General features: G+C 30.5%; 1 protein-coding gene across 1 annotated transcript; it reads right to left on the bottom strand.

Annotated features, from left to right (window-relative positions):
* Positions 1-12,668: 12,668 nt before the first annotated feature.
* LOC139894581 (F-box/FBD/LRR-repeat protein At1g13570-like) lies at positions 12,669-14,045 on the bottom strand. Its single transcript, XM_071877952.1, has 4 exons — positions 13,446-14,045; positions 13,273-13,380; positions 13,020-13,178; positions 12,669-12,950 (listed from the first exon to the last, which is right to left on the bottom strand). The coding sequence occupies exons 1-4, from the start codon at positions 14,043-14,045 to the stop codon at positions 12,669-12,671; spliced, it is 1,149 nt and encodes a 382-aa protein (XP_071734053.1).
* Between the last annotated feature and the right edge of the window lie 244 nt (positions 14,046-14,289).

Here is a 14,289-nt window from a genome sequence, read left to right as displayed (position 1 = left end):
AAAAAGCTCAAATGTACAAGATACAATTAAAAAGGTTCAAATTATTGATGAAGAACGTCTAAAAATGACAAGAGTACAAGTTACAAAACGCAAAGTACACGATATAAAATAGTACGAAAGGACGTTCGAAAATCCGGAACCGGGACATGAACCAACTCTCAACGCTCGACGCAACGGTGTAAAAATTACGAGTCAACTATGCACAAGAATAAAATATAATATTTAAATAATTCATAATAAGAATAATATTAAATAATAAAAAGTTATTAATTGAGCATAGTTCAGGGGTCGTAAATGAAAATTCAAATTTTCATTTCGCCTATAAAAGGCTTTACAATTCATCAATTTAGACCACCCCTTTTTAATCCCTTTATCAATCAAAATCTATATATATATATATATATATATATATATATATATATATATATATATATATATATATATATATGTAAACGTATATGTAATATATATATTATAATTTTAATTTTACTTTTAAATTTAATAATAATGATTTAGTTTTAGTTATGGTACAATTAATTTACGGGTTTTAAGTCAGAACCATGTCCGGGTGACGCTATAAAATTAATACCCACTGTAAGTTATGAACTTCCTTTTTAATTTAATGTCTAGTAGCTAAGCCGTTATTATGCTTATTTAATACCGAAGTAATCGTGATGTTGGACTAAATTAAGACGGGACTATTGGACTTTGGACCATAATTAGGATATGGACAAAAGACCGACTCTTGTGGACTTTGGACCATGGACAATTAATAGATGGGGAGTATTGTCTAAATTGGATGACAACTCAGGGGAGCCTGTCGAACCTATCTTCAAATTAATTAATCTAAATAAATTATTAAATGGTTATGGATGTCCTATTTAGTGACGTTTATTCGACATCCTTTACAATCATTTAATTAATTATTTGGGTTGGGTAATTGATTATTCAAAGTGATCAATTGGATAAATTAATATTCATGGACCAATAAAACAGGGGTGAATTACATTCAAGGGCACTTGGTGTAATTGTTAACAAAGAATTAAAACCTTGGATTACACGCAGTCGATAACCTGGTGTATTCATTAAACAAAGTATTAAGACCTTGTTACAGTTCGGATCCCTAATTAGTTGGAATATTTGACTTCGGGAATAAGGCTAATTTGCCGAGCAATTTATAATTATGACCGATGATCTATTTTGGACAAAAACCATATAGATTTCAAATACTCCAGGACAAAGGACAATTAACCCATTGGACTAAACTAAAATCAAAAAGTCAAACATCATGGTTATGGAAGTTTAAATAAGCATAATTGTTTTATTATATTTCTCACCGTACTTTTAATTACTGTAATTTTATTTTCTGTCATTTATTTTACTGTAATTTTATTTTATGCACTTTAAATTCCGTCATTTATTTTTACGCTTAAAATCGACAAACCGGTCATTAAACGGTAAAACCTCCCTTTATATAATAATAATACTACTACTTTATAGATATATATTTTTCTATTTTTCTATTTTGTGTGCGTTAAACCTCTCGAGCTTTCCCTGTGGAACGAACCGGACTTACTAAAAACTATACTATAATACGATTAGGTACACTGCCTATAAGTGTTGTAGCAAGGTTTAAGTATATCCACTTGATAAATAAATAAATAACTTGTGTAAAATTGTAGCATATTTAATAGTATTTCGTACTAAAAATAATACTATTTTGTATACACCCCGCTGCACATCAAGCTCCAATTGCACTGAGATATGGTACTTCTGGTCCTAGGATATCTTCATGATCTTCACAGGGACGAAATGGATCAGTGTCAACATTAAGTGATCTAACAACCATAGGAGTACTTAATAGTTTTGCCTTGTCCATATTGAAACGTTTTAAAATCTTTTCCGTATAAGTTTTTTGATGTACAAGTAAACCATTAGGCATATGCTCAATCTGCAAACCAAAGCAATACTTGATTTTTCCGAGATCTTTCATTTCAAATTATTTCTTTAGAAGTTGAATGGCTTCATGGATCTCTTTATTTGTACCTATGATGTTAAGATCATCGACATAAACAGCTATTATTACATATCCGGATGTTGTTTTCTTAATGAATACACATGGGCAAATAAGATTATTGGTATACCCTTTGCTTATCAAGTAATCACTTAATCGTTTATACCACATGCGACCCGATTGTTTCAACCCATATAAAGACCTTTGTAACTTGATTGAGTACATTTCTTTGGGTTTTGCATTGGTTGCTTCTGATACCTTAAATCCTTCAGGTATCTTCATATATATATCACTATCTAGTGATCCATATAGATAAGCAGTCACAACATCCATGAGATGCATTTCTAAATTTTTAGAAACTGCCAGGCTGATTAAGTATCTAAAAGTAATTGCATCCATAACAGGAGAATAAGTTTCTTCATAATCAATTCCTGGTCTTTGAGAAAAACCTTGAGCTACAAGTCTAGCTTTATACCTTGTAACTTCATTTTTCTCATTTCTTTTTCGTACAAAAACCCATCTATATCCCACAGGTTTCACATCTTTAGGTGTGAGAATGATAGATCCAAAAAATTTTCTTTTATTGAGCGATTTAAATTCAGCTCGAATTGCTCCTTTCCAATGATCCCAATCATGTCTATTTTGACATTCCATGACAGATTTTGGTTCTGGATCATCATCATCATTCATGATGTCATATGCAACATTATATGAAAATATCTCATCAAGATTTTTCATTTCATTTCGGTTTCATAATATTTTTGAATGTGCATAATTGATTGAAAATTACGTATTGACATCATCAATCTCCTCTACAGAAGGAGTATTGATTTGTGGTTCTTCTTGAACACTTTCTTTTACCTTATTATCAGCTGATTTTCTTTTTCGAGGATTTTTATCTTTGGAACCAATTGGTCTCCCACGTTTCTGGCGTGACAAAGACTCAAGAGCGATATTATTGCCAGCTTTTGGAATTTCAATTCGAGCTGGAGCATTCGCTGCTGGTATATATGATTTAGTCACTCTTTTTGTATCTGTAAATGCATCAGGCAATTTATTCACAAGTTCTTGCATATGCATTATTTTTTGAACTTCGGTCTCGCATTCTTTTGTGCGAGGATCAAGTTACATTAATTGAGGTTCACACCATGAAACATCATTTTCTTTATTTTTTATTTCTCCCCCTAATCTAGGGAACAATGTTTCATTAAAGTGACAATCAGCAAAATGTGCTGTAAAAACATCACCCGTCATGGGTTCAATATATCTTATGATTGAAGATGTTTCATATCCAACATATATTCCCATCCTTCTTTGAAGACCCATTTTAGTGAGTTGTGGTGGTGCGATAGGAACATAAACCGCACAACCAAATGTTCTAAGGTGGGAAATATTTGGCTGATGGCCAAAAGCAAGTTGCAAGGGAGAATATGTATGACTTGCACTTGGTCTAATGAGAATTAATGATGCAGCATGTAAAATTGCATGACCCTATACATATAATGGGAGTTTTGTTCTCATTATCAATGGTCTAGCTATTAACTGCAATCGTTTGATTAGTGACTCAGCTAAACCATTTTGTGTATGTACATGGGCAACATGATGTTCAACAACAATCCCAATAGACATGCAAAAATCATTAAATGCTTGAGATATAAACTCACCAGCATTATCCAATCTCACCCTTTTAATAGTATAATCAGAAAAATGTGCTCTCAATTTAATAATTTGAGCAAAAAATTTTGCGAATGCCACATTTCGACTTGATAATAGACATGAATGAGACCATCTACTAGATGCGTCTATTAGGACCATGAAATATCTAAATGGTCCACATGATGGATGAATTGGTCCACATATATCACCTTGAATTCTTTTAAGAAACATTGGTGATTCTTTTTCAACCTTAAGATGTGATGGTCTTATTATCAATTTTCCAAGTGAGCATGATGTACATGGGATAAGTGCATCATGAGGGATCTTTTGATCCATCAATGGATGTCCATGTGTATTTTTGTAATAACCCGGAAATTTCCGACCAAATTTAAACTTAATCTTTATATAAGTTCGACACGATAAGCGAAGTCTGTAATGTTAGAGCCTCAAAACTTTTGAACTATGTTTCTGTATACATTTGACCTTCGATCATGCCCAACGATTCACGAACAATTGTGTGTAAATAAATATGTAAATATATATATATATATATATATTAATAATTGGAAATAATAAAATTTAATATAAACATTAAAGTTAAAAATGTAAAATAATATATATAATAGCTGAGTTGTGATTAGAATGAATATATATATATATATATATATATATATATATATATATATATATATATATATATATATATATATATATATATATATATGTATATATATATATATATATATATATATATATATATATATATATTAATAATTTCTATATAATTAAAAATATTTGTACATTGTATCAAATATAAAATATACAAATATTACATATTCGAAGATGTTATTATATAACATAAGTATTAAATAATTTATAACATGTAAAGCTAGAATATGAACTCTTATTACAAGTTAAAATCTAGTTGTTATAGGGATATTATTATTACGTTCATTATTCAACTAATGATAACATTAATATTAATATCAATGTTATGAATATTATTATTTTAATATAATATGTAGATATAAAAATTTGATTTGTTATATTATTATTAATATTATTAATATAAAAGTATTATTATGAAAACTATCATCTATCATGATTAACAAAATTATTTTTCATCATTTAAAAAGATAATCTTGTTAGTTTATTATTTTTTTTTACATAAATGGTATTATTATTTGTATTATTATCATATATTATTAATTAATAAACATGAATATAAAATTGAATATAATACAATTCAGATATATAATTCAGATATATAATTCAGATAAATAATTCAAATATATAATATATAAATACGTGTAATATTATGTCTTTATCATCTTTATTTCTTTATTTTTTTTTCTGTTTGGTTTACTAGTTGCCCGTGACTCTTAGTCGACACCCTGCTGCATACTATTAAAATCGATCATCATAGCTATGAAATTAAGATTAGTCGAATCCCCTTGTCTGTAACAAATACCCAATTTTGCTATTTCATAATTAATATTTTTTTCTTTCTTTTACAGTGAAAACCGAAAACCTCTGTAATTGTTTTTATAAATCAAAACCACGAAATCAAATTAAAATCCAAAATGTAAAAATGCTATTTTGTTAGAAACCTCTTACTCAATCTCTCTATAAATTTTCAAGCTTTAAATTATGATATTGATTGTTAATTGTCGAGTCAAAGTAATTTTCTCAAAAAGTCAAACAATGTTTATCGATAAAATTCGAGTTCGTTTTTGAGTTTATGGAACAATTGACGATTTCTAAAGTTTTCAAAAAAGATTTACAACAACTTTTATGTTATAAGCTTGGCCTAATTCATCTTGAAAACAATATTCATATTTTTTTTTTTAGAACTGCAGCGACGAGCGGTTTGTTCTTCTTCTTGTTTTTTTTTTCTTTCTTTTCTCTGTTAGTTAATATCACGTTGAATATCGTTTCTGTGTTACATCATATAACAGTAATACTAGGAATTGTGATGTTTAGTCGAATGGAATTTGGAACTGAGGAAGATGAAGTAGGAACTAGATAATACGGATTATAATTAAATCGGTGGCATTTAGTAACAGAAAACAGAAACTGGAGGAGTGGTCAAGAGTGTTAGCGTGTTTGCTAGTGGTCACGGGTTCGAGCCCGGTATGGGGCTTTTCTTTTTAGGGACTCTTTTTGAAGGTAGTATTTATTTTTAAAACTTATTATTATCATATTTATTATTATTATTATTATTATTATTATTATTATTATTATTATTATTATTATTATTATTATTATTATTATTATTATTATTATTATTATTATTATTATTATTATTAATTATTGTTATTATTATAAGTATTATAATAATTATCATAACTTTAATTAACAATTATTATTACTTATTATTATTATCATTATTATTATTAGAATTATTATTATTATTATTCTTATTATTAGTAGTATCATTTTTAGTGACATTATTATCATTTTTATCATTATTATTATTATCATTATTTTAGTAAATATTATAATTATCTTTTAACAAACAAATGATATTTGTATAAAAAATATATATTTTACATACGACTATATTAATATTACCTACCATCCTATTAATTGTTATTTATAATAATATAACACAATATTTATATCTATAACATTTAGATTAACAATTATATTACTAAAAATATAGTGTATATTGGATATATATATATATATATATATATATATATATATATATATATATATATATATATATATATATATATATATATATATATATATATATATATATAAATATAAGTTGTTGGATTGTGATTACATGTTTTAACATACATAACTGATATAGGTTCATGAATTCGAGGTCAACCTTATACGTGTTCAATGATGTTATATGTATTTTTACTACAAAATACAGTATGGTGAGTATATAGTCCCTTTTAAACTCTAAATATTTTGGGATGAGAATACATGCATTTCATGATTTACGTTATGGACACAAGTGATCAAAAATAAATTCTATGTTGAGTTGTACCATGGCATATTTCTTTATACTTGGTAGCTAATATTTACATGAGAAATGTAAACGCGAATCCTGTTGATAGATCTATCGGGCCTGACAACCCCAACCGGGCTGGACGACCAGTTTTAAACGGTTGCACAGTACTTCGTTTCTGTATACTACACTTGGTACGGTGTAGTGGTTATTTAAGAATATGCTGCGATGATTTAAATGTTAAGTATGGTTACCAAGTGCTCAACTAATTTTACATACACTTGCGAGTGTATTATGTTTAAATATATGAAATCTTGTGGTCCATAGTTATAACGCTGCTAGCATCAAACCTATATATCTCACCAACTTTATGTTGACATTTTAAAGCATGTTATTCTCAGGTACGAATTAAGTCTTCCGTTGTGCATTTGCTCATGTTAAGGACATTACTTGGAGTCGATCATCGCAATTTTATCAACTATTGTAAATCGTTTATAATCGATATGGACGTCGTCCGGATGGATTAGTAGTAGTCCTTTCAATTTTGAATTATTTTTTTCATCATTGTTAATCCTGGGTGACCTAATCTTTCATGCCACAGATTGATTATTACAGGATCACATGCCTTTTCATTAACTACCATGTGTGTTTCTGGTACATTTATATATGTATAATGTAAACCAGAACTAAGTCTTGGTAGTTTTTCAATCACATGCTTCTTGTCAGTGATACTTAAATATTTATCATTTTCTGTAGTCACTGACTGATAATCATATCCATTTTGGTATATGTCAGAGAAGCTTAACAAATTTCTCTTTGACATGGGAGAAAATAAGGCATTTTTTATCAGAAAATTTGTACCATTTGGTAACATGAATTTTGCCTTTCCCATTCCTTTTATTAAATTCACAGGACCTGATATAGTATGTACCGTTCCTTCGGTTGCTTTAAAATCAGTGAAATATTTTTTAGATTTGAGTATAGTGTGTGTGGTACCACTGTCTGCAATACAAAGATCCCCACCATTTGACTGATTTTGCACTCCATTAGTGTACATTATGAACTTCAAAATATGAGAAACAAATAATGCGTACATAATTCATCAATATATTACATTCAAAATATGTTATAAATGAAAGTACATAATAAGGAAACATATAGATATGATATAGATCGTAAATCTACATCCATTTATTTGATATGGACATAAAATAGGAAATTTATTCATTAAAGTAGTCACTTGTTAGTGACTTTTGTATCAAGGTCATCCACAAGGTTTGCCTCTTTTCCTTTTCCTTTTACGGATTCTTGATATTGATTAACATAATATTGATTTTTTCGACAGTTTTTAGACCAATGGCCAATTTTACCACATCGATAACAAGAATCTTCAATATTCTTTGAAGAGCTTCCTTCAACATTATGATTTGTGGGATTGTATGGTGGTTGAAATTTATAATTTTGTGAATTATTATTTCTTTGTCCACGACCACGACCACCACCACCGTAACCATTACGACCACGACCACCACCACGACCATTACCATAAGGGTGATTTCGAACATAGTTATGATTTTTATTATTGTTATGGTAATTTCCATGATGATGGTTTTGGCCAATATGACCACGACCTCGCCCACGTCCTCATCCAGGTGCATTTCTTTTTTATTATTATTATTGTTAATAGCATTAGCTTCAGGAAATGCTAGCGCACCCGTAGGACGAGATTCTTGATTCTTCATCAATAATTCTTTATTCACTTTTGCAACTAAGAGATAAGTTTGAAGTTTGGAAAAAGTTTTGCAATTCTGCAATCTCAAATTTTCTTGTATAGTTATGTTTGCAGAATGCATTGTGGAGAAAGTTTTCTCCATCATATCAGCATCACTTATTTCTTGACCACAGAATTGAAGCTTTGAACGGATCTTGAACATGGTCGAGCTGTATTCACTTACCTTTTTAAAGTCTTGGAACCTTAGATTTCTCCATTCTTCCCTCGCAGCTGGGAGTAATATTTCCTTTTGATTATCGAATCTACTCTTGATACTTTCCCATAAAACATGTGGATCTTTGATAGTGAGATACATATGTTTTAAGGTGGTATCAATATGTTTACGAATAAAAGCAATTGATTTTAATTTATCTTGATCAGAACAAGTATTGTTTTCTTTTAAAGTTTCTAGAATACCCAATGATCCAAGATTTATTTCTATGTCCATGACCCATGATGTGTAGTTTGTTCCCGATACGTCTAGGGCATCAAACTCAAGCTTTGATAAGTTTAACATTTTCTAATTTTAGAAAGATGAACAACATAAATCATAATCATAATCAATTTCTAACAACATGAAATTAGAATCATTTTAAATTCATAAGTAGCAAACAACAGAATAATGGTATGATTACAAATAATAAAACCACAAGGGCGGGATAGAATATAGGTTCACCCGGTGGTATATTAGCAACAATGATGATAGTTAGTATGACCAATACAATAGGAAAAATTATCCTTGTGTGAATCATCTTTACAAAAACTTTTGAAAGTGGTAATCTGAGAAAATAAAGATTGATTTGTGAAAATGTGAAAACGAAGATGTTTATTTTATATTTGAAAAATATAGTCGTTGTAACGTCGTCAGCTGACGTTAACAACCGTTATGTATATATGACCGTTGTAACGTCATTAGTTGACGTTAACGACTGTTATGTACTCGTTGTATTAATAATAATTTTAATAAAAAAAATTTATTAGTATAAATACGATTACTATAAATACATTTAGTATAAATACGTTTAGTATAAATACTAAGATTAAGAGAATAAACATATTATGCATAAATAATAAATTTAAGAATAAACATTAGTATGCATGAAATAAATAATGATTAATTGCATAAGTAATCATAAATGTTAGATAACATAAATATAAATGTTAGTGAAGTTAATGAGAGTTAGATTACAGAAATATAATTCAGGCGCTATAACCGACCATATATAACTTAAATAACATAAATATAAATGTTAGTGAAGTTAATAAGAGTTAGATTACAGAAATATAATTCAGGCGGTATAACCGACCATATATAACTTAAATAACATAAATATAAATTTTAGTGAAGTTAATAAGAGTTAGATTACAGAATTATAATTTTACTTATGATGATAATAATATTTTTCTTACTAATAAATAATAGAAGATATCGTTAAAGAATTTCTTACCTTGATTAGTGACTTGCTTGCTTAGATAAACCTTGATTATACGGAGCACTTCGTGCTGATAACGTGTTATAATTCAGTAGGTTTATAACTACATTTGTTGGCCTATTATTTGAATACTTCTATTGTTATAAAAAGAATGGGAGAAAGAGAGAAAATAAGGAGTATATTATAATTTTTGGTACATTTGATTTACATTCATCGATCCTTATTTATATTACTCAAATTCCATTGTACAATTCATTCATGAGATATCAAATAGGATTTGCCTTTGACTGTAAGCACAAATTTGTCGGCCACTTTTTATGACTTATAACAATTTTATGATTATAAATACTTCACATATCTCATTTTCAACTACAAAATCATTAAATTCTCTCATTCTCAGTTAATTAAATATCATACTTCATATTTTAATGACTTTGTGCTTTGTTACGTTCGACGTTTATACCGGTGAATTTTTTACTGAATACATCGAAAAAACGTTGATCGATATTAACGTTAATGAATTTAATTTGCCCCACGTATTCAATTTTGTAAGGTAAACCGTCGATTTCGAGGCATCGGAGTTTTTCTATTTTGATGAAGACGAGCAAGAACTCGTGTTTCTTAAGCACGACAAAAAATTGTATGAAATAATCGGCAAAGCTGTGGTACGCTCGGAACCAATCGTGTGTTATTCTAACATATATGAGATGTCCTTCCTCACGAGAGTAGCGATGACGGATACGTGAGTGATGACTCGATTGGGTCAATTCCGTCGTTTAATTTACGTACTTGTAGTTTTATTAATTTATGTAATCGTAGTTTTAAACTTATGTAATTTTAATTTTTTAGGATTTAATTTAATCGTATAGTTATTTAATTTATGTAATCGTAGTTTTTTAAATTAGTATTTACTTAAATATTAATGTTGTAGAAAAGAAATTAAATAAACAAAAAAAATAAAATAAAAAAAAATCATTTATAAAAAGTGAGGAAATTTGTCATGATTAGGAGTGTTTGGTACTGATTTAGTCCTGATGAGAAAATGCTGATGCGGCGCTGATGTGATAGTTAGTCCCGGAGAGGAAATATGTCATGGTTGGGAGTAGTCTTAAAATATGTCATGATTAGGAGTGTTTGGTACTGATTTAGTCCTGATGAGAAAATGCTGATGCGGCGCTAATGTGGCAGTTAGTTCTGCAGAGGAAATATGTCATGGTTGGGAGTAGTCTTAAGGGAAGATAATTATTTTTAGTCAAATGTATTCTAACTACAGCCGTGACAAAGAATAGTTAGACCACTCTCTATAATAACAAACTGAACATTTTAACAGTCATATCAACGTTATATCAACATCGCTTTATCACTAAATCATAATCAAAGGCCGGCTATCATTACCATCATCTTAAACTTCTTATCAACTAATTAATATTCAATTTTCAAATCTAGTCACTAATCAAGATATCCCTTTGGCTATATCAACTTCTTATCGTTGATGTGACATTAATTAACATTTTGTGGCGGTTTGTCATAGCTAGCTGCAGCTGAGCGTCCTTGCAATTGGGTTTCCTGATGGTTGTTTTGTTGCGATGGTGGACGGCGTTCTCCGAATCACCATCGCTGTTAGTTTGTTCATTTACATTGTTTAGTATAGCCGGTACTCAGATTTCATTTGTAATAGTCTTAATTCTGCTTTGTATCCTAGGTAAACGTGTTTTTACCATGTTAGGTGAAGCATTTTATTTAGGCTTGTTTAGTTTAGCTAGGGCTCGTTTGGGTTTCTTTTGTATTATCTTGCACTTGTTGATCTTCGGATCCGTATTAATTTAATTACATTTTTCAGCCAAAAAGTTCCTTTCCCAAGATTTCAAATTTGTTATTCCCACACAATTTTTTTCTTGATATCTAATCACCGGCATCTCGACGGTGGTCCGGTGACCTTCATAGCTCTTCATCGTTTTTATGGTCCTTTTCTCACGTCCCTCTATGGCTGGTGTCTTTCGTGTTTTCGAGTCACCTCTCGCTCCTTTCGCCGCCTTCACAGGTGACGAATACGACAGTTATCACACGTATTATGAGCTCGGTGTGGTGGGTTTGATTATATGGGTGGTTTGGTTACTCTGTTTTACCCCGGTTCTTGGGTTCAAGATTATTCAATTAGTTTCCAGATCGCCGGATTTTCAGCTGAAGTTTCCTCGTTTATCATTGTTTGTTGGAGCTACACGACCCTAACGCGCGGAATGTTTCAGAGTTACAAGTGCTCACCGGAAACTCTCCATTAGGGTGTAGGCTAGAGGTTGGTTGTTTGTTTACTGGTGGTGTTACAAGTGTTCATCAGAGTTTTGGTTATACATTGGTTTTACAAGTGTTTATCGGTTTGTTGTTTGTTCTCTGGTGCTGGAATTCAGTTCATGGTGAGGAGAGCCTATTAGGTCCATCTCGAGAGTTGGTGTTTTGACAGAAATTTTTACAAAACCCCAATTTGACTCATTAATTAGTTCACATAATGTTTATTGAGTGTGCCTTTGTATTATAAAAATGGGATAAATTTGTATGTAGATACGTTAAATGAAAATTGTAAAACTACTTATTTGTCCATTGTATTTTGTTATAAGTTGTTCAACAATTGAAAATACCTAGCATCAAATATGTAAACTTAGATCCTACTATTTCCAAGGAAAAAGACAATAATTCACAATATCAAATGACAGAGCAACAACTTTCAATTAATTTAAGCTGCTTAAAAGGGCATCTTTCTTAGCATTTCAGATCAAAAGTCATAAACAAATACCAAATGTAAAGTTTTTAGGACCAACTGGTTTGGACATGTCAAACAATGATATCCACCACTGGTGATGCACGTGGGGAACGTAGAAGAACCCTCAGAATCTGCAACTCTTCATCCTTATCAACATATACGTCGAGGAATATCCTCACCTTCTTTAGCACGGGTGACTTGGCCAATATAAGTTTCACAAAATTCAACGCATTCTCCACGTAATGAAATTGCAGAATCTCTAATTCGTTCAGATGTTCCAGCCAAATATTTGAACAATCTTCAAGTGTGACGGAGCCAACCGCATTTGCATTATGATATGAAGCGTCTATAAGCTACATGTAACATCCCCATTTGCACAGATAATAAAAACACACGATACGAAACAGAGTTATGCAATTTACCTGTAGCTTAAGTTTCTTCAGGTTTGGAGAGCTTTTCATTACAAGAATGACAAAAGGTAACTCATAACTGCTATAAATAAATACATCCTTCATAAACAAGTATTTGAGGTGATGTAATGCAGTTGGAAGCTTTTCAGGAATTCCGTCTGGACAAAAACACTACAACCATAGCCACCAAAAAGATCAGTAATCAATAAGAGAAGTTTTTTCACTACAAAATTGAGCAAGTTATTGACAAAGTGGGTAATATTACATGAATGACGTGAAAACCAATATACAAATCTTCAATCATCGGTAAACACTTGAATATGTCAGCAATAGATAAATCGTCACTAGAGTTGATAGTTGTATAGTATCCAATCTGCAATGTTCAGATAAGCATTAAAAGCCTATGAGGTTCGATATCATGTTTTAAATAAAAGTTACCAGATTCAAGCTCTTGAGAGAAGGACAATGGGATAGCAGATGCATAAGCGTTTTCACGTTGGTACTTATGCTTTGCAGATGTAAGCTTGTAAGGTTACCAAATCCCTTGAATGTTGGTTGGTGGTCAAGAATACAACTGATGATAGATAGGTCCGTTAACTGACCAAACGAGAAGAGAGATAAAGGTAACTTATACCCGCAGCAAATGTCAAGTGTTAATTTTTTAACAGTATTTTTTCGCGACAAATGATGTAGCATATGGTCAACCTCAACACAAGACTTATCCGCCCATAGGGAAAGGGTGAATTCGTGTATTGGACCTTCATGCATTAACAGAACTTGGTATACAGCATTGAAAATTTTACACCTCTTGGCCTTTACTTTCCTTTCACTTGATCCGCCTGATATTTGGTCGAGAATGGACAGCAAAGCGTCATCAGTTACTTGAAACGTATCTCTAATAAAAGCAAGTATGGGGATTGTGATCCAACGATACCTCCATTCTTTAGAGAGGATACTTGTCCTTGCAGCATCTTGAATCGGTAAAAGACATAAAAGGGTTTCTATTATGCCTGGAGGAAGCTTGCTGATCTGGTCCATCTCGAAATATTTTCTTGATGGTTGCAACATCATCTACAGTGAAACTCTGTTTAAAGTAAGCCTGATTTATAACAATTGCAATTAGAGATAATAGTGAGCAAAAATATGTATACGAGTTTTGAAATTGAACATAACAGCTGTCATATTATTTTTAGTAATTGAACATAACAGCTGTCATATTAGTTTTAGTCTTTTAGAGCACAAGAATGAAGCGGATAAGAAAGTTCTACCACATACAATCTCC

Source organism: Rutidosis leptorrhynchoides, chromosome 1, assembly GCF_046630445.1.
Source record: "Rutidosis leptorrhynchoides isolate AG116_Rl617_1_P2 chromosome 1, CSIRO_AGI_Rlap_v1, whole genome shotgun sequence".
NCBI classification, from domain to species: domain Eukaryota; kingdom Viridiplantae; phylum Streptophyta; class Magnoliopsida; order Asterales; family Asteraceae; genus Rutidosis; species Rutidosis leptorrhynchoides.
This window is presented reverse-complemented; position numbering and strand designations above follow the sequence as displayed.

Excerpts from the sequence above, each read along its gene's own strand:
- LOC139894581 (XM_071877952.1), bottom strand. The coding sequence starts at position 14,045 with ATGGACCAGATCAGCAAGCTTCCTCCAGGCATAATAGAAACCCTTTTA. Across the intron at positions 13,179-13,272 it reads TTGGTTTTCACGTCATTCAT|TGTTTTTGTCCAGACGGAAT; the intron begins GTAATATTACCC and ends CTATGGTTGTAG. Across the intron at positions 12,951-13,019 it reads TGAAGAAACTTAAGCTACAG|CTTATAGACGCTTCATATCA; the intron begins GTAAATTGCATA and ends TGTTACATGTAG.